This window comes from Ptychodera flava, chromosome 15 (assembly GCF_041260155.1).
Source record: "Ptychodera flava strain L36383 chromosome 15, AS_Pfla_20210202, whole genome shotgun sequence".
Taxonomy (NCBI): domain Eukaryota; kingdom Metazoa; phylum Hemichordata; class Enteropneusta; family Ptychoderidae; genus Ptychodera; species Ptychodera flava.
In genome coordinates, this window is record NC_091942.1 from 4,582,419 (window position 1) to 4,608,897 (window position 26,479).

A 26,479-nucleotide genomic window follows, 5' to 3' on the forward strand; every position below is an offset into this window, starting at 1 on the left:
GCCAAGTGAAGATATCAGTCTCCAAAAAGATTCAAACAAACTTTTAAAATGTGGAAATGATTTAAAATGAAAAAACGTGGGTGAGTGAGTGGTTCAGCTGCTTTTATTTTTGGTACATACATATTAAAAAGGTAACATGAGTGCCCAATTCTTTCCAAACATTGAAGGTCAATAGTACAGCAATGACAAGACAATGACGAAGATTTCTGTTCTGGGGAAGCTGTGCAGAAATTGCATATTTCTCTGAACTTTTAATAGTGCTCTGCACCATGGAATAGATGCTGTGTAACGAAGCCTTGAAATGTCCATAAACCCTCCAAAAAGGGTCTATGAAATGTCCTTTTTGGTGGACGTAGGACGCAATGATTCATATAACAAAGACTACTGAGACTGTGACATTGATGGACGGTTTTCATTTAATCACGTCAAGGGTAAATTGCCAATATCTGGTAAAAGTTGACATCTAATACAGACATGAATATTTCAAAGAAATTTTGAAAAAGTATTCCTACATCTGATCAGTCCTAGTAGAGTTGATACCATAGTGGCATGCTGCCCCTAATTACATGCAACCTGTAAAGGCAAGGTTTTGAAGCTGTCAAGCTTTTTGAAGCTTTTGACATTTTCTAATTGTGTGTGAGTAATGATGAACTTTTACGTACCCTATAAGGAACTTTGTTCCAAAAGAACCTGTTGAATCTATGGCAAGCAGTAAACATCCACATATTTTGCCAAAATTTGTCATAAAATCCATTAAACTATTACATGCCCTGACACATTACTGCAACTAGCAATAGTATCTTCCAAGACAGGTATACACTTAATCTTGAGCACTCTTTTTCTTTTCAACGTGATTTTGTACATAAATCCTCCTCTCTAGAGCTATGCAACCGCCCCTCCCCACCAAAAGAAAAAATTGTCTGGGATCTTTCAACTTTTTATTTCTCCCTGAGCCTTCTAATCCAAGGGGCTTAAGTCATGCTAGTCGGGGGGAGGGAGCACTTGCAGATTTAACTTGAAACTATTTGAAATTCAGGTATACAGTCACCTGTAATCGAAATATGCCCATATATGGTCAAAGGGGCGTTCCATGGTATTCAAAATGCCCAAGTGAGGGCGCTGTCTTTAAAAAGCCGCCACCCGCTTAAAATCTGTGATTGGTTAAATTTTCTCTTTCCATGGTTAGTGTGGCAAAATTGGAACAGGTGACAGTATACCTTTAATTGTGAACAATGACAACAGCCACCAGGTACATGATAAACTTTGCATTGACAAAAAAATCGGTGGAAAGACTTTTTTACAAGATCCTACTCTGCTTTTAAGGTAGTATGCACCTCGAAAGTGAAGGACTTAAACTTTTGCTCAAATTTTCCTCAGTGAAACTTTCAACCATTCTCTAACCAAAGCAAGAATAAAAATCAGGGGTCACCGTGCAAAATTTGGTACAAGCGAGACAAATTATCTAAAATTTCGCGATATTTGAAATTTGAAATGGCCGCCATCCCTGTGTAACTCTATGGGGAAAAATAAAATTTTTGATTTTTGAAAAACAAAGACGGTAAAAACTTTTCTTTCTTTTTTCACAAATGAGCCCCACAAGTGGTAGGTCAGAAGAGAATTGATAAAATTTGAAAGCCCAAATTTCTGTCCCTGAGGTGCGTTCTACCTTGAATCTCACGTAGGGATTGCCTTGCTACCCAGGTCTAGGATAAATGAGGCCAAAAGAGAACTGGAAGTGTGCTCATCCGGGACGCAATTTATGTATTATATATTTATTTAAAGAGAGTTACAATACAAAACTTATACTGTATACATTTCCGAGTCACCACATTCCAATATTTATATTCATTTACAATAAAAAACAAAGTAATAGATACTTTTCAAGTACATTTAAATTATTCCCCGTTTCCACTTCCACAGATGGGTATTGCACACGTTTCTTGAGTAACATCTATATAATTACATTAATAGTACAGCTATCATGCATCTCAAAATGAACTTGTAACCCAATGCCGGATCTCTTTTTGATATTTGACTTCCCCTCCACCTAACCTAATAGCAAAACCATGCTTGATACCTGTAATTTGAATTCTGCCGGTAACTTTCACGGTAAAGACAATCCTTTGTAGACTTGCCAAGGTAAGATGTTAATAACACAGAGAAATACATATACTTGTCTTCAGACTTATAACTTATAACTAGTACTTCAGAGAATGAAAGCATACAGAGAATTGCCTTAATTACTCAGAATATTTTTATACTCTGAAACAAGGCTTTGACTGGGAGGGCAGTTTTAAAAATCATGTGACCCCGCTCCTCTGTCATGTGTATATGAAAAAAGCATAACACGTTTCCCCTTGCATTTTTCCATTTCAGATTCTCCTCCCCTCTCCCCCTCCCAACTTCCGGACCAAGCCAATAAATCTGCACGCTCCCAAGTTAATTTTTACGCAAATATTAACATCTGAGACACCTCACCTGTCTAAAATTTGTGGCCTCATTTTGTAAATGACATTCGTATCTGTATTGCTATCACGAGAACATTGTAAATTCTATAGTGTTTTGCCGCTCAGTGTCGTGGAGTGTATCGTGGAACTGTCAATGGCGACAAGTCTTGATGTAATCTTATTGGCCAATGAAAAATTGCCGTGTCCGTACAGGTATGTGGAATACCTGTACTTCGACACTACGCTTGCCCAATGAATTTGTCGCTTCTATTCAATACTTGCGTTGTTATCGGCGTTCTTATTGGTCAATACAAAAACACAAACCTATGTGTTGATGTTGCCACACGTTCTTCTACATGGATGTAGCGGTACCTGTCGATGTCGTGGTCATGCTCTCATTGTTACATCCCGTTGTCTTTCCTGTCTTCGACCCAACTTTGGAGCCTTTCCTGTATTTCCGCCGGAAAGATGTCTTCACCTGTTGGTAAATGACATACACAGTAAATGACTGACATACTCTTAGTTACAACCATCTCAGTGCGTCAACTGTCAATCTGGCTGCTGTATTTTGTTTGTCTTTGATTTGTTCAGGTTGGATAATTTCTAGTTTTCAGGTCCTATATGCAACTGCAAATATAGAAACCGCATGCAGATCTGTCCACATTGCCCAAATGGTTCAGATCGGTGACTTTCGGCGTCGTCTGCCTGCCGATTCCATCAAAATGGACATCTAAATTGAACACGTTCTCCTAGCTCTTCATTTTTATGAAAACTTGTAACGTCGTTGATTTGCGATATTATTCATGTTCCAAAAATCAGATAAAATACAACATTTTTCAGAAATGACAAAGTCTTTATTACGATTCCCAAATTGAAAACGTTTATACTTCTATTATCTGCAAATGCATAATTTGGAACAAAAGGTCGGACAAATCGAAATGTACTTTTAAACATTTATCCATAACCGATGACAAAGAATTTTCATATTTTCTGTTTTGTCCGGTTTTAAGTCGTACACCTTCCTGATATGTATGGTCAGTTACCGAAATATTTTGTTTTCTTTCGTCTTACCTCTTCGTTCAGTAGACAGTGAAATATGAAAATGAAGACCCCCTGTAAGAAAAAATGATTTGTAGTAAGAACTACATGTACACGGTGAAAGTTGGAAAGTGTCGAGTGCGCAGGATTTAAACGTTTATAGCGAGTCATCTACGGTGTAACACTGCCTTATTAACTGGAATAAATATCTCAAAAAGGCCTGATCCCACGGCGTTGTTCCCTCTCTCTCTCTCTCTCTCTCTCTCTCTCTCTCTCTCAGCTTGGACGGGATGATATATTAGAAACTGTTCAGCATTTTACAAACCCTCCCGCCATCTAGAGTTGTATTATATCATTGTTATGAAATTTTGATGAATACCTGCAGAGAGTTCAATATCACAAACAGATACTGAAAGAAGATGGTTTGTTTGCTGATGGCAAAGACGCCGAATATCCACGTCACACCCAGCAACGGAACCAGTACCACGGCTGCCCGAATACTCGCCCTGGAGCGTCGAATAGAGAGAATGTCAAACTTAGAATGAAAGAAAATGACTGGAAACGAATTGGAAGGGTTATATCTCAATTGTCAACATACTAGGTATCAGATCCAATTTGGGAGGGCATTTCAAAGATAATATTTTACGCGAAAAACACAAAATTATTATGCACAATGAACATAGCATCTCGCACAGAATCAGTATAATTGCCATTTGAAAAGAGTTTTATGGAAATGGGCTCCCACCAATTACTGCGTACCACCAATTACTGCGTGCATTGGAAAATCGCAGAGGAATTGAAACATCAGAATTCGACCATCATAAACCAGCACTACTAATCTATGTGGTATCCTCGTATTCTCTTTTTGATTCTCAGGAAACCTACTTGATCTTTTCGATATCCTTCTTCTTAGCATTGGCCTTAACAGACAGAAATGTCCTCAGTACTACCACCAGAACGGATATGTTGATCTGAAAGTTCAGATGGGGATCAGAACACAACATAGAAAATACTTGAAGGAGAAATGGTAATAACAACCATTATGCGATTGCAATATATGTCCAGCTGTTAACTTTAAAAGTTAAAGTATATAAAAGAGATCCGTCGTTTATATTTTGGTCTTAAGAACGCAAGCGACCAACAAGACAGGAAATTAACTTTAAAGCTTCGTATCAGTGGATTCTTTCGCTAAAAAGGCGTATTTTTGGTCCTCTTTTTAAAGTTTAGATAAAGAAACAACTTTCCAACTCCTTCATTTGTATTCAAACAAGACTGTCGATTTGTCGATCGAAATCCGATTATAATTTGTAAAATGAGATGTAAGGCCTAAACAGTTCAAGTGCCGAGACTCGGAACTGTTAGAGGTGACGGTTGGTATTTACACGAATAAACAGTTTTCGTGGTGTCTGCTTTGACTCCAAGAGTGTTAAAAGCTGTGAGTGGACTTGCCTTTGACCGCAACTCAAGGATTGTATTTGAAACTTTCAACATAATACATCTCGCGAGAAGTACTCTAGAGGGCGATGAACGACAGACGTAAATAAAATCGGAAAAACTATAATTATTCTAACACTAAGACTTCAACTCAAAGATTCGAAACTTTTTCAAAGCTTGCATAATCTCGTGGGAAGGATATGTGCTCAAGAAGGCGATGAACGACAAACCTGTTAAAATTGAATCGGAAAACTAATTTTGTAAATACTCACAACGATGACAGCGAGAACTGGACCAACAAATGAAAATATGACGCCATCTTCCTGGGATATCCAACAGCTAAAAAGGATAAGTTCAAACAAACAATATTTAATTGAAATGTGGAGCTCATCAGCAATAAATTCTAATATATATCCTAAAGCCTGCGAATGTTATAGTTAAAATTGAACAGGGATTAAAGGTCTTAGCAGAAAGCTGAACTGTACGGCGATGAAAAATACAATGTAGTGGTGCAATCGAGATGGTAGTACGTAATGTTATCAAAAGTATTTTTATAACTACATCGTAATACAGTAGCGGATGTAGTTTGTACAGAGTACTAGTAAGTCCTCGCTATGGCTCAGTTAAGTTGCCATCTTCTGTAAGAAGGCGAAATGAAATGAAATCCCTGTTAGCTGTATCTTTTTGCAGTCTGCTTACCAAAAACTACCATCCAATCTTCGGAGAGATGTTTTTCCCCGTTATCAAGGTAGAATATGACTGTGCCTCGAAGACAGATATTCGGACTCTCAAACTTTTACAATTATTTTCTGATCTACCACTTATAGGGCTCATTTTATAGCCCTTGGTGCAAGAAAGCTTTATGCCGTCTTAGTTTTTCGAAAATCGAAAATGTTATTTTTTCTCCATAGAGTTAACTGAGGAGTGGAGGCCATTTTGAATTTAAAATATGTCGTGATGGGGTTTTATGATCAAGGTTCTTGTCTGACTTATACACAGAACTGCGAACGACACCAGTTCATGCTGAGAACACAAGCTTTATTACTGAACACGCCATGAGATAAAAAAGGCGCCAACCGGAACACAACTGTAGCAATTACATGTAAAGGCACCAAAGCGCATGCACCGAATGTAATAGAACACCAAAGGATAAACATTTTTTTTGGCGGGAGATTATAGTCCACAGTCCTTGGACGAAAGTTACCAAAGAGTCTGATTGGTAGAAAGATAACACATAGGCTCTGCTTAGTCCTATTAATAATGTTCAAATGATGTGTCATTTGTTCTCCGACATTCTCCCGGCGACGAAAGATAATCTTGAACACTTTCAATATGAATTATCAATAAATGATTCGTTTGAACAAAAAACTCAGAAATTTCAGAGAGTTAATTGACTCAACAGTTACAGCAATTTATGAAAGTTCGGATATTCTCATCCTGGCTGCATCTCTGGACGGTCTGCCCGACTCTGGCGGGTCATTGGTTTTCTCAGTAGAAATTTCTTGCCGATGGGTGTCTTCCCGCTCGTTCATATCTTTGTCTTCAGATGATGATAATTCTTGAGAGGCTACCTCAAGAGGGTATAACTTGTGTATAGGGCGGTTTATTGTCGTCTTGCGTGTAGCATTCAAGTCCGCTGCGATCTGTATCCATTGAGAGTTCAATTCAGCATCGAGCGGTTCGTCCCAAGGGAGCCCGCGTTTCCATAGTGACTGTACAAAGAGTTTAGCTCTGATGTGAACTGGAGCTACGAAGCCCAGTGGGTCGTACAGTGTAGCGGAGGAACTGAGAACATCTCGTTTCGTTATCAATTCATTTGGAATAGGCTCGCTATTATTTTCTGAGTAGGTCATCGTGTCGCTTTCTGGTTCCCAACGCAGGCCGAGTACTGGTACATCATGGGAGGGTTCGTAGATATCATCCTGTTTTGCGAGTTCACATAGTCGTTCACTGTTGGACGTCCATGAGCGTAACTTGAACCCACACGACTGCATGAGGTGGTTTGCGTCGTTGTAATATGACACGGCCTTTCATCAGACTCTGCACCGTCTATCACATTGTCAACATAAATATTATGTTTGAGGTCATCAGCTGTCGGTATGGAGGCGTTACTTTCCAAGTGGGTCTTGATTACAGCGTTGAGCATGAATGGGGAACAAGCCGCCCCAAACAGAACAGACTTGAATTGATAAACATCAAATGGACTTTCGGGATCACGAATGTCCGATAACCAAAGAAATTTGGTGTATTGACGCTCGTCTTCCTCTAGACGTATGTTTAAGAATGCCTTTTCAATGTCACTGACGAAAGCGATTCGGTTAGCGCGAAATCGTAGCAAAATGGCAGGTAAATCATTGATTAATGACGGCCCAGTTTGAAGACAGTCGTTTAGACTTGCCGAGTCAGCATTTGTTTGCTACTGCAGTCGTATACAATACGTATCGGAGTGGTAACTGAGTCCTTCTTGACAGCTCGATGCGGCAAATAATGTCCTTCAGTTTTGTGTCATCTTGAATCTTCTCGACGAAGTCTCGGCGCAGTTGATCGGTGATGATATCGTCATATCTCTTCGTTAAGTCAGGGGCCAAACGGCGAACCATAGCGCGCGTGCGATTTTCAGTTGCCGCATAGTTTGAAGGCAGTGGCGGATGATCAGTTTTCCATGGTAAACGGGCTATGTATTTACATTTTCAACACGTAGATGAGTGTCCCGATATGTTTCGAAGTCGGTATTTTCATCATTTTGCGAGTCTGCCTTCACTCCGATGAGCTCTAAATTCCACCAGTTTCGTATGTCATCGTCGGTGTGTGTTTCTACGTTCACGTGATGAATATTAATGTCAGAGTCCAATTTCCCACGCTTTCCAGTAGGACCGGACAACAAGTAGCCGAACTTAGATGATATTGCAGTTGGACCTGCCCCGCGCACGATATGGTTTCCAACAAAGTTCCAATATTGATCAGCTCCGATGAGTACATCAATTTCCATAGTTTTAACATTGGAAACTGGGTGGGCAAGCTTTAATCCCCGTAGATGGTCTGAGTTGAGTATTTCTGCTGACACGTGGTTGAATAGGTTGGACGAAATCTCGGGAATTATCAGGGCGTTGACAGTACTGGTATGCCCATTCTGTTCGTGCAAAGTTACCATTGCACTTTTCATGGAATGAATTTGTTTCGAATTGTCCCGAATGTTGACAGGCTCACGTTCTCATGAGTGTCCGATTTCAAGTTGAGTTTGTCAGCAAATCGCTGCGTGATAAAAGTTCTGTTGGACCCATCGTCAAACAGCACGGTAGCGTTGATAGGTTTCCTATCGCCGACCGACATAGGAATGACTGCCGTCTTGAGGAGAACCGATCCGTTGGGTGTAGATTTCCCTTTGTGTCGTCTGTCTTCGCCAATGCCACATGAACTTCAGAAGTTCCCTTTTTCTCAGACGTTGTAGCTGATTGGTGTCATGATGAAGGGTAGAGTGATGTTTACGCTTGCAGATCTTGCAAGTGTAACGAGACTTGCAATCGCTCACGCGATGCTTTCCAAGGCAATTGTAACAGAGACGATCGCGTTTGACAATGTCTAAGCGACGTTTCGGGTCGGTGACAACTTGGCAATCACTTGTGTAGTGATTTCCCTTACAAAACACGCATGTTTTGATTCTCAAAGGCTTTGTTGTGCGCGTAGATGCGGCCTTAGTATGAAATGAAGCGGTCATATTAGGCTGTGTTGCTGTGTCCGCAACCGATAACTCATCGAGTGGAACTCCGGCTTGAATGGCGTCGATTTCCCGTAGGATGGCTTTGCGCAACTCTGGTAAAGTCCAAGCCTTGTTTCCGTGATCTCTTGCGATTTGTTTCCGAATATTGTTAGGTAGTTTATCTCGAATCATGGGAATGAGAAGTTCTCCATAAGCGTTCTCTTCTTTGCCAAGTGATTGTAAACCGCGAATATGACTTTCTAATGTGTCATAAAACAATCTCAGACTGTTAATGTCACTCGTAGGTTGAGGAATCTGCCACAGTGCAGTCATGTGCGCATCGATGATCAAATGATTCTGTCCGTAGCGTTCGATGAGTAGCTCTAAAGCATGGTCGTAGTTGGAGTTTGTCAAGGCGAGACCGCTAATCGTACGGGCAGCTTCATCAGTTAAAACGCTGCGTAAGTATGTGAACTTTTGAATGTTCTCGAGGTTCTTATCATTATGGATGGACGATTTGAAAGTGTCGTAGAAACTCACCCACTCGAGTACGTTTCCTGAGAAAGTTTTCAGCTGTAGTTTCGGTAATGCGACAGTTTTCTTCGATGTGTCTTGAGTAGCGGTGTCGGAGTTCGCCGATGGGCCAGTCGCATTGTTCGGTTTGTTGTTTTTGATGAAATCAGTGATCTTGTCGTTTCTCTCGAATATCTCGGACATGTAGTCGCCGGATTCTTGGCTCGCAGCATCGTAGCTTGCTTCATCCGTATTATCTAAGATATCTTCTTCGATCTTAGTTAAAGATTCGTATTTCTGAGTCAGTTGAGTGTTCAATGCTGTGAGTATCCTGTAAGCTTCAGTCTTGTTCTCAGCTGCAGCGAACGTTGATGTGAGTTGTTCTGCACGGTTGAACAGCCTCGTCATTTGGGCACGTTGTCCCCTGCGCTTGAGTTTCAACTTGGCCAATTTCGTTGCCATTTGCTCGGCTTGAGTTGGTTGCTGCTCCTCGTCAGACATCCTTATCCTGGTCTCGGCACCAAAAAATGTCGTGATGGGGTTTTATGATCAAGGTTCTTGTCTGACTTATACACAGAACTGCGAACGACACCAGTTCATGCTGAGAACACAAGCTTTATTACTGAACACGCCGTGAGATAAAAAAGGCGCCAACCGGAACACAACTGTAGCAATTACATGTAAAGGCACCAAAGCGCATGCACCGAATGTAATAGAACACCAAAGGATAAACATTTTTTTGGCGGGAGATTATAGTCCACAGTCATTGGATGAAAGTTACCAAAGAGTCTGAATTGGTAGAAAGATAACACATAGGCTCTGCTTAGTCCTATTAATAATGTTCAAATGATGTGTCATTTGTTCTCCGACAAATATCGGTAATTTGTTTCTCCAGTACCAAAATTTGCACGGTGACCCCCAATCTTTATTTTTTTTTATTTTGAAAGAGAATGCTTGAAATATTGCTTGCGGAAAGTTTGAGCGAAAGTTTAAGTCTCTTTCTGCATGTTGATTTCAAACCATCTTATCGGGGAAAAAATGCAAAACCATACCGGTAATGGAACTTTAAATAGTAAAGATCACTTCAACGCAAGAGACATATTTTTTTATTACGTGATTTCTAAAGTTTTGCTTACCTGTCCCCACTTGCATAATATTCAAACCTAATCCCGACTGTTATGATGACAATGACTGCGGGAAACACCCAACCAATCACAGCGTACCATATCATTGTGGTCTTGGCACGCCACATGACGTTACGGACCTTAGTCAAAAGTTGTATGCCTTCTACCAACATCCAGAAAAACACCACCAGGAATAGGTAATGGAGGGCTATGGCCACTGTTTTGCATAAAGCCTAAAGATGAACAGGTTGACAGAATAATGAAATGTATAGAAATAAGGATTTTTCTGAAGTTAGCTCGATGATACACCATTTAATTGCTGTGGCAGAGTATAGCAATCTGTACCAAGGACTGTGGAGAACTTAAGTTGTTATGGTGTACTATTAATGCTACTTTGTACAAGAAGGATATTTTCGTGAACCCTTACGTTGGAAAACGCTGCCCGGGAAGTTATCTGCGCAAAATCTGTGTCTGTAAAGGTTAATTGTATAGGCTGTAATCTCATAATTATGCCGTCACCAGTAAGTAATAGTCATATGAGGAGGAAGTAACAAAAGAACCTAAAGAAAGAAAATCAACTCTCACAATAAAGATTTAAAAAGTACCTCTAAAATATGTTATTTTTTCAAAATGATTTTTCAAAAGGTATCTCCTGAAAGTCCACGTATTTTTTCTCTCGAGGTTGTTTTCTTGAATATTTACCTCATAGGATACTGCCTTGGCGCCGACGATGAACAATAATTGTGCAAAGAACAACGACACGCATAGATTCAGGAGAATCATCGCCCGATCTGAACTAAGCCTGCCAGAAAGAGATAAAAGAGAAAGTTATCGAAAATGTTGACACGAAGAAGTTATTTGACGCGCAATGTATTGAGTCCAGGCATGCAAGACTTAGATGCTATTTGCATATTACATGACGTCACAACGTTTTCTGGGTGCAAGACTTTCATGTTTGTTTTTCACCGTGTGATAAATCATATTGAACAGCACCGATCTCATATTTCAGTTGGATTTACGGTCGAATGCGGTGCAACATCTAACGTGAAACTTTGTGAGCTTTTGACACGATGCAAGTACAGCAGTATATTCGGAAGAGTTCAGTTTGTGTGAATGTCTTGGATGGCGGTACAAACTGCGTATATTCGAAATGATAACAAAACGGATAAAGTTGACATACCTGATGAGCAGAATCACAACAAACGTGATGACCAAGGCGATCAACGAAAACACTGAACCAACGCGGGAAATCCATGTCAGCGCCGCTGAATCGGGGGCAGAAACCTGAAGCAAGACCAGAAAGAGAGAGTTACATAGAGAAAAACAGACATGAATCGTAAACACAAGAAACTTAAACCGGGAAATGCCACCATCTTTGTCCGATGGATGGTGGCTTTTTCTATTCCGTTGAAGTGAATGTCTACATTGGTCTGTCGAGTATACGTAAGCTATCTACACATTCACTTTTGATGCTCAATAACATAACACTGCACAGAGAAGTCATCCCAAAGCCCAACTCACCTCAAAGTCCACCATTTGCATTAGTAATGCAAAATTGGTCATATGATTACAGTCACACGTCACCTGACCGTCACCTGATGTCGTTGCTTGGCAGCCGTCAGTTTTCCATTCGCTGCAGAGAAAGAATGCAAAGTATCATAACTGAAATGCAGATATTTGGTATTTTTCGGATGGCGTGAGGTTTTGCTCCAATTAAATTCTAAACCTTTTCTTTTCCGTGCTATAAATCCCTGTACTTTTATCCCTAGACTGAGATCATTTGAAAATTGGCCGTGACCGTGTACAAGACTCATCAACAAAACGATATCCGCACGTGAAATTATATCAATCAATCAATCAATCAATCAAAAGCATTTATATAGCGCCAAAATCCATTACGATGTCATGTTCTAAGGCGCTGAACAAGAGCACAAAAATCAGAAAGCTCTCTCAAAGAGATGATATATGCTTTTTAATTGCCCTATAACGTTTAACTCTCCCTACCTCGGTGTAGTTGTGTAGTCCAAATACCCACATACCAAACTTCCTGTGGACACCTGCGGTGACAGATGAGTAATTTAATTTTACAAATTCACCACAAAACCACGCCGACGTATTACAGTCGAACACGTAATCGTCAGTCGAATATATATATATACAATTTCTGTACTATTTCATTGGTATCAGTATAGTTACACAGTTAAAAAGTGTAGTTTTGTACTTGTTTACGAATCTATTCGCAAAAAGCATAAATATGTCACACACGCTGGTTATGTTTACAAACAAAATATTATGTCTTTGGGCGTTCAAGAACAAAGCCAGTAATTTTTAAAATATATGAACTCGATCCATGTAGACTTGAGTTTCCGGTTACATTAGTTTAATTATTTTCAGATACACTTAATTCATATCGGTAAAACATATTATTTCACCTCTTCGACCTGCAGTGTTATGCTGATGTCTTCCGCAAAGGGAATTTCTGGCAACGGCGTTGCCGACAGCGAGATGACGTCACTCTTGACGTCATTGGATAGCTGTGAGTTGATCTGGTCGAGGGTCTTGTAGTGTACGAAGACAACTGAGACATTGGTGAAACCTGACGGGTTATAATAGTAGGGAATGAGTAGCCATTATTGAAACTTGCTTTTTACACTTACATATGTTAGCGTGTTTATCATTTAAGCAAGCAATTTTCTCCCGTATACGTAAGTATAATTTACTTTTATCCGCAAATATTTCAAATAATTGAAGTTTGTATACCCATTCAAGAGTAGGAATCCAAAAAGGATAAAACTATATGTTTTGATGATGACGATGGTTAATTTCATTTCATTCTGTAAATGTTCAGTCACTTTTACCAGAATCAATCCATAAACTGGTTGGCATGGTTATGTTGCTTTTGTCGGTTCCCAACGACACTGAGCTGTTTCCAATGGTTGCTATGTCGACGCTCTTAGCCTGCAGCTCTGTAAGAAGAACATCGAAGAAAAATGGACGATGAATTTAAAGATGTTTAAAGACATTTATTGCAGTTTACAACAAAATGGGAAGGGACGGACGAAGAAATCGAAGACGATATCCTAAAATTTACAAATATAATATTACCAATGTTGTCCGTTTGTACAGAGATTGTGACGTTGAGGTCAGTATTTATATACGTCATAATGCCATCGGTGAAGGTGTCCATGGCAACGACCAGATCAGCCAGATGAGAACTATCATCTTCATTTGAATTCTGGGAAACAAAAACATATTGGGGAAAAACTTATCACCATAGTTCAAGAATTTTTTGAAACAATTACACAACATTCAAAAGAAAGTTCGATTTAATTCCCTACGATTTAAAATAAATAACTACGAAATCAATTAAACCAAATTACATGGAAGTTCTTTCCAATCAAAGTACTAAAGTCAAAGCATCTCCTTCTGCTACCTGTTTAGGTTTAAGACTTGACCAAGAACTCAGCTGGTCAATGTTGCCTACCTCCGCCCAGCATGTGGCTATCGTCTGACGAAATTGGCCCATGTCAGACGATGTATTCCAGAAAAGGTTCGCAAAAATGTTATCTCGGCTACAGTTTTCTCTGTTTTAGACTACTGTGACACTGTCTTATTACTCTCAAAAGCAATCTACAACGCATAATTAATTTTGCAGTTCGCATTCAGTGTGGACTCAAAAAGTCAGACCATGTTACATCTTACAGAAATTCACTCAACTGGCCAACTATCCAGGAAAGGCACGACCAACACTTAAAAAATCTAGTTCACAAATGTATCAACAACAAAGTTCCTGTCTACTTGTCTGACCTTCTCACAAAAAATTCAACAATTCACCAGACCAGATGTAAATATCATGTTTCTAAAGCCCACAGTCGTTCATTCAAATATCGTTCATCCACTAGTGCCAATACTATTTTATTTATATTACATTGCCCGTTTTTTTCTGTTGTGAGCCATTTCTTGGTCCATTTCCATGTCGAATTACTGTTTGTTTTTATTGAATATTCGGTGCTCACCCATTTTTTATGCTTTCCTTTTTGATGAGTAGTTTTATATTTCTATACTTTTCATCTAATTGTCTTTGTTGAGTTATTTATTTTTATTGTGTAATTGCATGTAATTTGCTCAGTGCATGAAAATCCATTTATGGATGCATTGACTTTGAGAAGTAATATTACAAATTGCAAAGTTACAATCAATAAAATCAAGACTTAAAGGTACGATTTTTTTCAGAATCAGATTCTAAATCTAAAACAGCAAAGTTAGGATAGGGCAAATTAAGTATCTTGGATTGTTCTCGCTCACGTCTGCCTGGCTCTATACACGAACTCTGTGTATATATGACCTATACGCTTCTGGTGTACTTACGTCACTGGACCACAGATTGCCATTGGTGACGTCAAGTAAACTGCCACACGTTTGGATGGTGGTCTGTTGGCAGAAAATTGTGACATTGTGTGAAATGGTTTTGAGAAAATATCATGGGTAAAAACATTATGAGTTAATAGATCAATATTGATGTGAGATCACCATGAACACGTGACATACATGCAAACATACAGACATGCATGCATGCATGGATACATACATACATACATACATACATACATACATACATACATACATACATACGTTTACATACTGTACGTACGTACGTACATACATACATACATACATACATATATACATACATACATACATACATACATAAGTACATACATACATACATACATACATACATACATACATACATACATACATACATACATACATACATACATACATACAAGATGGCCTAGTACAAGTACACGTAGATATTTGACTGCTGACCTCTACGACAGAAAGTTTTTCTTCTTTCGTTATATCTTTTGAAGACAAACTTTGTGGATTGATGGCTTGGCTGAAAACCGTCACTGCTTTCTCTGTATTGACACTTTCTCCATCACTCTGGCCGTTTCCAAGGAGATCATGTAACTGAGTGAGAACCGAATTACAGGATACGACATCTGAACAATTCGTTGCCTGTCGAAAAGGAGTTGATATTTTATTGAAATGTACCAGATCTACTACAGCCGAATGTTATTGGAACAAGACCATTGGTAACACTATGCCCAATAATATTTCCGGTAGATCGATCTATCCTATTTAAAACCCATCGACCCTGTACTTTTTTGTTCGTACATCATAAATCACACAATCCATGATCTTGCCAAAATTTTCTGATCGATCACACCCAAAATAAAAATAAGAAATAAAACATCCCGTCCGAGCTACCCTATTTCCTGAAGGCAACTTAACGGATACAGCTGTTTTTTATGCCTGATGTCAACAAAAAGCAAACATGCAACGCCAAATAATGTCGAAGTTTCGAACTAATATTTGAAATTAATTCAGTATAATTCGAAAAAGGTTTGTTTGCTGATATCAGCAAATACCCGAACAGTAATAAATTAGTTTTTCATTCCTTTCTCTGTTAAGTACGAATTGCCCAGGGCTTTAGCCTGCAGACATTCCAATTTGCTACTTTAATAAATCGAAGGTGTAATGCCCAGAGTTGAAAGAGTCAAGGGCTGATTAAAACAGAGAGAGAGAGAGAGAGAGAGAGAGAGAGAGAGAGAGAGAGAGAGAGAGGGGGGGGAGGAGAGAGCGCGCGTACATACACTGGGAAAGACAAATTTAGGAACAAATGGAGAATGAATTTCAAGATCTTTGCGGGAAATCAGTGATGCATGTCCATGCATTTTCCACCCAATATCAAACAGTCTCTCTCAAGAGTTGTTGTTCAAAACAAACGGAAGTCTCATTGATTATGGACTTACCTCGACTTCAAGATTCGCTAACTTTTCGTTAGTTGTATGGGATGACGAGTTTGTGACACCTGGGTGACCACCTGGAATGATGACATACAGGGTTGCAATGAAACGGGCTCTGTCAGTCGACCATAGTTTTTTAAAGCTACACAGTAGACACTCGAAAAAAATTAATGTTTGATCATGATCATGAGTTACGCTTCTCGTCAACACTTATCTATGTCTTGCTACGTAAGCTTACTTTTCATAAAACTGTCAGTAATAATAAGTTAACACAAAACTCACCAATATCGCAAGTATGATTCGTAATTTCGTCACCCATCTGTGCTTATAGAGCAGTAACAACAGTTGAAGGAATGAGGATTGATACTGATATTTGTATCGAAATGAACACAAGAAATTTAGGTGTACCTTTACACGTGGTATTACTACATTAATTTTCGACATACCGTTACTCTGAGTCGTGTTTGTTTTGCTCGCTGTTTTCCCCGGTGATGTCTGGGGTGTACGAGATGACGTTTGCAGCGTGCTATTATGCGAAGCGCTGCTATGACCGCCGGAAGCGTTCTCTGAACTGGTCGTGATGTCAGTGTAACTGTACTGAGTGCTGGATGCGATTGCTGTCGTGAGGTCTGTCGTCGGTGATGACGACACTGTGGGTGACAGCGCTGTCACGGTTGTAGGGGAATACGTGGACACGGCAGACGATGCGGCGACTGACGTTGTCGTTGATTTAGGCAGCGAGGAAAGGGCCGTCGGAGGCGCTGAAAATGAAGATGAAACCACGTGATGCATCCCTTCGTATCGAAAGTGATGATGACCATTATGATGATAAAGATATCACACAAATAATAATAATGTTCCGTGTAATGTTTACGTCACTATTACGTTACTATTGATGATATTACATAGTGAACAAGGTATTTAACAGTTTACTAGTATGCTACTTATTGCATAAGGTATTACTAAGCTATACGTTGTAAAGATTAAGGATAGACTATATATGTGTTGATAGGGATATGTTCATATTTCCTGCTTTAAAATAATTATCTATTTCAAAACAATATACTAATATTTATTTATGACTAGCATTTAACAGTGGAATTTATATTTTTAATTTACTATGATGATTATCGGTGTCTTGAAATGTGAAGGAATTGACGAGCCATCAATTAGAAATAGGCGGAATAGCACACATTTGATGACGTTGATGATAGTGATATCGCTTATAGTGATGATGTCACAATAATATAATTACAGAGAAGGCATGCATGTTTTGTGATAGAATTAAGGGTGAGAAAATAGTTATAACATTTCCTTCCTTTATTTCTATTTAACAATGAATCTGAGAGATGAAATGTTACAGACGTGGATGACGAAGACGATATAGACAACGGACGCTCTCAGAAGACTTGTTGAAGTCCCGGTGATGATGATGATGATGATGATGATGATGATGACGATGACGATGAAAATGATGTCCTGGATTATGATGAGCGTACGTAAAGAGGGCGCTTAGTTTAAGCTGGTTGACGACGCTGGTAAAAGTACAGCCAGGCGCTTCAGAGAAATGCATTTGGAATGTCGTTGACCGAATTATTTACTTATTTCGCAAAAAAATAGAATGCATACTGTGTATGGTTGTTGTAAAAATCAAACCAGTATTGAAGATCCAGAGGTGATAATTCTTCTGGAATCGTGCGTGGCTGAACTTTCCAACCATGACTACGCGCGAATTCGGCATTATTCGTATTCATGTCGCTATGTACTCAAGTTTGCTTGTGAGAACGACTGTCTTGTATGTTTAAGACAAATAGAATCATAATAAAAAACACACTGAATAAACTACTCCACAGTCCCTCCACTCTAACACTCAGAATCTCTACTCGAAATGCGCACTGAAACTGATTGAAACGATCGATCACAATGGTACGGTGTACATGATACATTTCTTGAGAGAGTGGAGCTGCACGTTGCCGACATATGATCTAAGGTGACAAAGAAACCCCCTCATACTATATATTTTCAAAAAGCAGAGAATCTTAAGTTTAGTATGGTAGCAATAGTTTACTCGAAGGATGAAGGGGTGTATATTTGGGGTAGAAAACCTCAATTTTGGTATTAATGATAAAAATTAATTTAAATAAAAAACTTGACACTATTTTATGAAGTGTAATATTTCACTTCAAAGGAGAGTACATGTAGAAAAAAAGACTATTTTATTTTGTATTATCTATCATCATTCTAAAATGGCAAGGGTTTAAAGACTGACACTCCAAAAAAGTGATTAAATTATGATTAGCAAAATTAAAATGCATCTTATTCAAAATGTAAGAACTTTATCGCCAAGCAAAATAGCATTTTTTATATAGCACTGAAAGAACATAATGTGAAAATTTCAGAAAATTTGACCCAGCCAAAGTGGAGTTAAATTCTTTGGAAATTTTGAAATTGGGAGAAAAAAGAAGCCAGGAAATCGGATGATTTGCACACATTTGCATAAATTAACACTTCTTTATCACGCAACTTACGACTGCTTGACAAGCTAAAAGGTGAACACAACCAATAATTAATTCAGATTGAATTGATGTTTGCAAAAAAGTGATTTTTGAGCAAAATACGCTGTGTTGGGTGCAGCGCCCCCTTAACTATCACACCATATGATAAGTGGGACATATATGGTAGATTGTACGAATAATGCCCAATTCGCAGCTTTCAATTACTTTATACATTTACCCGTTTTACTGGTACTCGACAAGGTTGTTGAACTTGAAGCTAACGAATCTGTCCTTACACTCCCGGAGTATGTCGTCATGGTTACGGTGGTGGCGAAGCTCGTAGATGGAGTGTGCGTGCCACTCAGGGATGTAGGAGATGCAGCTGATAATGTCGTTGGCGGTAAAGAAACAGGATGTCGACCGCTACTAATCTCTGACGAAGGTTGAAATGAATTGGCGACATGGGTTGTTGAAACGGACATTCCGCCACCAAAATCCGATGAATAAAAACCTGAAGTTACGGCCTGTGTTGTTGAAACGGGCATACTACTGCCTGCGTCCGTAGAATGTGAAGCCGTACTGGCCCCATGTGTTGATGAAACGGGCACTCCGCTACCCGTTTCCGTGGAATATGAGCCCGTGCTGACCCCATGTGTTGATGAAACGGGCACTCCGCTACCCGTTTCCGTGGAATATGAGGCCGTGCTGACCCCATGTGCTGTTGAAACGGGCATGCTACTGACTGAGTCCGTAGAATATGAGCCCGTGCTGACCCCATGTGTTGATGAAACGGGCATACCACTGCTCATCTCCATCGAATATGAGTCCGTGCTGACCCCATGTGCTCCTGTTGACTGTGTTGAAATGGACATGCTACTGCCTATTTCAGTTGAATGTGAGTCCGTGCTGACCCCATGAGCTCCTGTTGAAATGGACATGCTACTGCCTATTTCAGTTGAATGTGAGTCCGTGCTGACCCCATGTACAGTCGAAACGGCCATGATGCTACTGCCTGAGTCCGTAGGGTATGAGTCCGTGCTGACCGAATGATTTGTTGAAGCAGGTGTTTCACCAAATGTAGTATGTGCTGGCCATGTAGTTGTAGAATTATCATTTACTCCATAGTTGTTGTTGTTGTTGTTGTTGTTGCCTTGGTGAGTATGATACGGTCCTGGTTCAATCAATGCAAAACGTATTCTTAAATGTATGTTAGTCAGAATCTTTGCCAAAAATAAAGTTATATTTGACGCATGATGGCCTGCTGGCTGTCTTCATCTCCACCAAAGCAAAACCAGGAGAGAAGGACTTACAGATCCCCCTGGAATTTCTTTAATAGTGATCTTTCTATATATCAATTCATCTACGTACCTATCTATGTATCTGTGTGGCTATCTATCTATTTGTCTGTCTGTCTGTGTCTGATCTATACCTATCTATTTCCCCTTTTTCGACCTCTCCATCTATCTATCTATTTGTACTAATACACGTATGGAAAGATAAACGCGTATACATATATATATACATACATACTTTTACTAGGATGTCATTATCGCAGATGCTAACTTAATGAATGGCTGATCTGAATATGCCAAGGATTCTACTGGTTTCCGATAGCGGCAGATTTTTTACTTTTGAACAATCAACGTTTCAGTGTCTCCTGAAACGATCCCCCTTATTCTACTTTTAAATTTAAGGTGGTATTGGTGGCATTAACACAATTTTTTTCAAAGCGATATTTCTCATCAAAGATGACATGAAAACACCCCTATGTAATATATTTGCAAAAAGACGAGAATCTTACGTTTGGTGGTAGCAATAGTTTACTCGACTGATGAAGGGGGCACATATTTTGGGGCAGAAAACCGGTACCTGTGATAAAAATTAATTTAAATCAAAAACTTGATACCATATTCCATAAATTTAGTATCTTATTTGAAACGACAGCAAGTGTGGAAAGAAATCACAACTTTTGTTTTGCATTATCTATTCTCAATCTTAAATGCCATGGGTCTAAAGACTGACATGAAAAGTTCTTATTGCGTAGTAAAAACATGATGAGCAAAATTGAAATGACTTGTTCAAATAGTTAAAAAATTTAATGTATTATAAAACAATATTATCGTTTTCTTATATAGTTTTAATTAAGGAAATAATTTGAAAATTTCACAAGATTTGACTCAGCCAGAGTACGTGGAATTAAACTTTCTTAGAATGTTGAAAGCCGGAGAAAAAGAAGTCAGGAAATCGGGTGATTTGCATAAAATAATACTTCTTTCTCACACAACGTACGACTGCTTGTCACGTTAAAAATGTGACTTTGAGCAAAATACGCTGCGTTGCGTGCAGCGCCATCTTAATCGTGAAAATGTAAAATATGCATGATGTTGTTTCTACAAGATTAAAATACCAGTATTAGGCAAATCGAGATCAGTAACTACCACACATTTTGAGCGTAAATACTATTCCAATACTGGTCCGACAAATGTAGACCCATGAAAACCACGTTTTCACAGTTAAATGCAAATAAATAAAATGACCATACATAGATTTGAAATATATTTCAAAATCCATTTGCCTGAAAAGTTGTTATTAGGGAACGAATTCGAAACAGTCTCGGAGGTTGATGAACTCTCGAAAAAAACACGCGTTGTCAAAACGGAAGCCGATGTTTTTTTTTAACAGGAATAGTTAGCACTGTAAACGCAATGTGTGCGATGCGATAAATGAGTTAATATTGAACGCCTGAAAACCAATTTGCGGCATTTTTGAAAACCATTTCCAATGCAGCAATGTTAACGCAAAATGTCTCCAGGAAAGGGTCACGGATTATCGACTTCAAAAGAGAGATAATTTGATCAGAGAGAAAAACATGGACGAATGTGGACAGCTTGCGTTAAAATATATTCATGTGAAGTTTCCATTATTGGGCAACGGGAGGAAATGTGATTATTTCTGAATGGAACTGTAGAAAAAAGCATTCTTCTGTGACACGCTTTCCAAACTCTTTACAGTGTACACACATTGAAGCGAGTAAATGGTGATTTGAATAGGCGCGTGATCAAATGACCGACAATCAGATGAACTATCAGAGTGCAAGGACCTCCCCTGATATTATGTGAGAACGCTTCAAAAACTGTATAGAGTCACATTTAAATATCAAATTTCAAAAGCTAAAACATGAAACTTATATATTAAGATGGTTGTGTTGAATGTCAACATTACGATTTGCGCATTTCAGTAGACACGTTACTCGAGATGATTGACGAGTTAAACAGCACGCACACTCTGATTGCAATTAATGTACATATTGACTCACATCCGTCATTTGCCTCTGCACGTCCCGTAAAAGCGACCTCAAACGGCAGTTTTCTAAAGTTTCTAATCTCAGTAATATTCACTCTGTTTAACTATATTCACCACTTTGACAGTCAATGAAGGAAGTCCCATAGTTACGGGGCCGAAGATGTCCCAACAGCTGTAGAAAACATTTCAAAGTCGCCAATGATTTGAAGACAGAATAAACGAAAGGGAAGTGGAGATTAGAAATGCTTTCACAGCTATTATTTTCTTAGGGATGATTTTATCTGCCGATTTACTCACCACAACGATCGTCTTCGAACACGTCAACATATTCAACAATGAAATTGTTCCCGTCGAGCTGCCATGAAAATAAATCTCCGCAAATCGGGTTCCTGTGTACGCAGAATCTGTCCATTGTCTGGTTATAGAATAATATATAAATGGATAAATAAATAAAACATAAACAAATCAATAAAATAAATAAATGAAGAAATGCAAGTTATTCTCTCCATATTAAGCTAGTCTTGATTACCCTGGTGGTCATCGGCAATATATATTTATGACTTCATGAAAGCACAATCGAAAAGAATTGATCAATTATTGTAATTCATTTCTATAGACTTTAAGTTTAGTTCCCTGGCGACATTTCTTAGCTAAAAAGAATACGCAAATCAAAACATGTTCGTCCGTCGAGACAAGTCACGTGACATTGTCGCGCTGTCCAATGCCATGGCGTTTCTGAATCACCATGACAGTGCTATGGCAACGGCAGCAAATATTGTGTAATCTGAACGTTACGCACCTGTCTGTACGGTGCAAACTTTGAAAATGAGAAAACACTAATTCTCTCTACTCAAGATTCTTCCTTTTGTGCTATACGATTAAGGTCCTTGTGACGAGGAATGGTCGATGTAACGAATGATAACGATTGTTTTAACGTCGAAACGATTGTTGCTCGGGTAATATGTAAAACAGCAAAAACACAATATTTACATCTAAAGTGGTCAATTTTGTACTTCGTTTCGGAGAGTTTGCAAACGTAATTTCAGTGAAATCTATTAAAAATAAAGACAGTCCAGAGTCGTGAGCCGAATATTAGGTTGCTTACATCTATTACTGCTACACCGAGCACGTGGTTCCACAAATTAAATGACGTCATGTACCCATGGTAACCCTTGCCATCGTCTTGGACCATGCCGGAGACGAATGTGCCTAGCACCAAGGTGAGACCGCTGGCAAATGTGGTAGATTTCTGCGACGGTATTGATGAGTGGTGAACCTCGATGTTGTCTACGTACAGTCGCCAATCACCGCTTACTGACTTCCACGTACTGCAGACGAAATGCCATTCACCGTCGTTGGCATGGTGCGCACTTGTTTCACAGTCGTCGTTGATACAGAGCTCGAAACTGTGGCTCTGCAGCTGTATCGAATCCTGGGTGTTTCCAAAACTGTCGAAAATCGAAAAGACTGTGCCAATTGTGTACGTATTGTTACTTCTCATCCAGAAACACGCCGAGAAGTCTTGGAACGCCTCATCGAGACAACCTTCACAGAGCACGTTGCTTGACGTCCCGTTGAAGAAAATCTGTTCGCCTCCGTAAGCGGAATATCCCCAAGGTGCTCCACAATTAGACTCGTCGAACCCTGTTTGGAAAGTTTGGAAAACTTATCTTAGACAACTTTCTCTTATTCAAATAACAGCGGAACTGATAAAATATTGAAAGTAACAGCAGATAAGGCCAAAAACTGTTATGTGTCCCGTCATCTGAAAACATGCGCGTAGCCTACAACTTGTTTTTAAGTTTTGAAAAAAGAAAAAAAAAACATGAAAATAATAAAATACAAAAAAGAAAAAGATTTCATGTAAAAGAAGCGCCGAATACAACAGAACATCAACACGTGAATTCATGTTATGGATCAGTTGATATGTTCAATAAATGTTCTGAAATGTTCCTCAGGTTTGTTTCTTTCAGTGGCAGCCATTTTGCTTTACGGGGGCCATTTTTAACTCCCCCTCCGTCCGAAAAGTGAGGAGTGGCCATCATTTTTGAACCCACCCAAGGACGAGAAACATTTTTTTTGGCCTATACGGACACTAAAAACAAAAATCCCTGTGCCCTGAAAGTCTGCAGAAACATGGGGATATTGACCGTATTAGGTCTCAAATAAATCTAAGGCAGTCCTTGTGACGAAAATGATGACGATCTTAACTTTTTGACATATTTCTTCGATGAAATAATAACTGGTCGCATATGAAATGCATGGCTTCCATCCTGTCTGAAAACTGACGAAGTTCACTTACAGCAGTTGTCAGCCGTCGACACCTCTACGGAAGACAGACCGAAACTGTTTCCATCCGTAACCCATGAAAATAAATCTCCACATACAGTTTGGTAGTCGTCATAACAACCGGTAGCCGCAGTTGACAGACCCTGGGGACAAGAACAGGTAAAGGAAGTCAGAAAATCAGCGATGTCACCTTCCGCTTCTTACAAGGCAAGATTCATTGCTCGAAAGATAATTTCTTTTCCTTTTAATCCTGCACGATTTCGCAACAAAATCCCGAAAAATGAATTTTTTTTCTAATGGTGTCCTCATAAGTACAATAAGGATGCAGCGCTTTTGGCTTTTCAACCACGTGTAACGCCATAATCCAAGGTATAATATTGTAAGCTCAGGCTGTGATCTAGAAAGTGTACGGTACAGTGTATTCTTCAATGTATTTACTTACAATGAAGTCAATATCCGATGGTATTTCTGACCACAAATTAAAAAATGCCAAGTAACCATAGTAACCGTCGCCGCCGTTGCCATTAACAAGACCGGACAAAGACTGACCAAGCACCAGCGACAAGCCCTCGGGGAAAGTCGAGTTTGTCTGGGAGATGATGAACGATTGGTAACCATCATCGCCGTTGATGTAAAGTCGCCATTCGCCGTGCAATGCCTGCCACATAACACAGACAAAATGCCAATTGCCGTCAGCGGCATGGACCGGACTGCCGCTGCTGCTGTTGCTGGCACTACAATCGTTGTTTATACAGAGCTTGAAATGGTAGCTCTGAAGTCGAATTTCGTCGTCTGTTTCTCCAGAATTGTCGAAAATGGAAAAGATTGTGCCGTTTGTATCAGTGTTGTTGCTTTTCATCCAGAAGCACGCCGTGAAGTTTTGGAAGGCGTGATGGAGACAGCCAACGCAAGACACGTAGCTCGTCGAAGATTGGTCGAAGTAGATCTGTTGGTCTCGGTACGTAGAATTTGCCCAGGGCAATCCACATGCAGGGTCGTACTCTTGAGAATGGAAAAAACAACAACATTATTTATGATGATGATGATTTCATGGAAAGAATTTTAAAGAAACTATGAATGAATGGCTCCAAATAGAGAATTGAGAGAGAGAGAGAGAGAGAGAGAGAGAGAGAGAGAGAGAGAGAGAGAGAGAGAGTCCTGAGAACACAGAGACAAAGAGAGATAGCTACTTCTTATTATTTCGGGGGGGTGGGGTTTACGTCACTTTATTAATAGTATAATTCATATTTTCGTCTGCAACACATGATTGTGATTTTGTCATGCAATCAAACCTGTCTGACAAAAGTCAACACTCGTACAACAAAGAGAACGATATGAGCGTAGCACGATTCTGTGTAACAACGCATATTAGCATGTTTCTTAGCAAACAATCTCAAAGCCATCATTAGTCATCTATCTGTAAGTTTGGGGACTTTTGAAAATAACATCTTCTGCTGCATATCAAAAAATAGTAGAGGAACGTTTGAAAACTCTACGCCGGGCCGAAGGATATCATGCTTGTCTCAATCAGCTCCCGACATCCTTTGCGGCTTGAGTTTGTTATAGAGCATTTTGACGGTTTTCTTGGGTTCGCTGATAATATAATGGAAATAACAGACTCCTCTCTGACCATTAACGTTTATTTATGGGCGTGGGCTCGAGGAAAGCCAAATTAACGGGCTCGGCAATCCTCGCCCGTTAATTTTTGGCTTTCCTCTCGCCCTTGCCCACAAATAAACGTTAATGGTCAGCGCGTCGCCCGTTATTTCTATAGGATAAAGCCCGAGTACGAGGGCTCTTCTGGTATATAAAGTCCAACCAACGATAAAATGTCGAGGCCGCAGGCCGAGACATTTTATCGTAGGGTTGGACTTTATATACCAGAAGAGCCTGAGTACGAGGGTTTTATCCGACTTAAAAACTATCGCCCCTAACTGATATATTTTCGTTTTCAATGTGTTTACGTCAACCGTCCCCTTTGTCAATGTAACATGTTTAGGATATGAATTAAAACTTTTATTTGTGAAATAGCCTTCCAATGTAATGGAACATCCTATAAATGCCCTAGGGTACATTATATAAATGCCCTAGGGCACAGCAGATTTTGTGTTGCAGCTGGTTTCGGCTGTGTTACCAGATTTGAATGTTAAAACGTACCAGATGTCTACAGAATATGACATGTTCACTTTTGATTGGACAGTACTTTACTACGGCGCTGTCATTCGTTTCTGGAATTGGTGACCAAGGCTTTATGAGTAGATAAACACCCTGAATTGAGCACTCTGATTGGTCAATCAACAGTAGATAGTTTTTTCTATAGTATCAG

At 39.4% G+C, this 26,479-nt stretch overlaps 1 protein-coding gene across 2 annotated transcripts in view; it reads right to left on the minus strand.

The window, feature by feature from the left end:
* Positions 1 to 398: 398 nt before the first annotated feature.
* LOC139150963 (uncharacterized) overlaps positions 399 to 26,479 on the minus strand; it is a 34,903-nt gene continuing 8,822 nt past the window's right edge. Inside the window, exons 6-27 of one of the 2 annotated variants that reach the window (XM_070723445.1) lie at positions 24,596 to 25,155; positions 24,167 to 24,296; positions 22,970 to 23,508; positions 22,162 to 22,279; positions 18,800 to 19,732; positions 16,513 to 16,827; positions 16,073 to 16,143; positions 15,084 to 15,275; positions 14,622 to 14,684; positions 13,359 to 13,488; positions 13,112 to 13,219; positions 12,686 to 12,849; positions 12,258 to 12,310; positions 11,775 to 11,886; positions 11,434 to 11,537; positions 10,956 to 11,055; positions 10,266 to 10,486; positions 5,192 to 5,258; positions 4,371 to 4,456; positions 3,865 to 3,991; positions 3,519 to 3,560; positions 399 to 2,925 (exon numbers count right to left, since the gene is read on the minus strand). In XM_070723445.1, coding sequence (XP_070579546.1) covers positions 2,800 to 2,925; positions 3,519 to 3,560; positions 3,865 to 3,991; positions 4,371 to 4,456; positions 5,192 to 5,258; positions 10,266 to 10,486; positions 10,956 to 11,055; positions 11,434 to 11,537; positions 11,775 to 11,886; positions 12,258 to 12,310; positions 12,686 to 12,849; positions 13,112 to 13,219; positions 13,359 to 13,488; positions 14,622 to 14,684; positions 15,084 to 15,275; positions 16,073 to 16,143; positions 16,513 to 16,827; positions 18,800 to 19,732; positions 22,162 to 22,279; positions 22,970 to 23,508; positions 24,167 to 24,296; positions 24,596 to 25,155 — 4,361 coding nt within the window. In that variant the 3' untranslated portion in view covers positions 399 to 2,799. The remainder of the gene's footprint in view (positions 2,926 to 3,518; positions 3,561 to 3,864; positions 3,992 to 4,370; positions 4,457 to 5,191; positions 5,259 to 10,265; positions 10,487 to 10,955; positions 11,056 to 11,433; positions 11,538 to 11,774; positions 11,887 to 12,257; positions 12,311 to 12,685; positions 12,850 to 13,111; positions 13,220 to 13,358; positions 13,489 to 14,621; positions 14,685 to 15,083; positions 15,276 to 16,072; positions 16,144 to 16,512; positions 16,828 to 18,799; positions 19,733 to 22,161; positions 22,280 to 22,969; positions 23,509 to 24,166; positions 24,297 to 24,595; positions 25,156 to 26,479) is intronic. The other variant, XM_070723446.1, reaches the window with a different exon arrangement.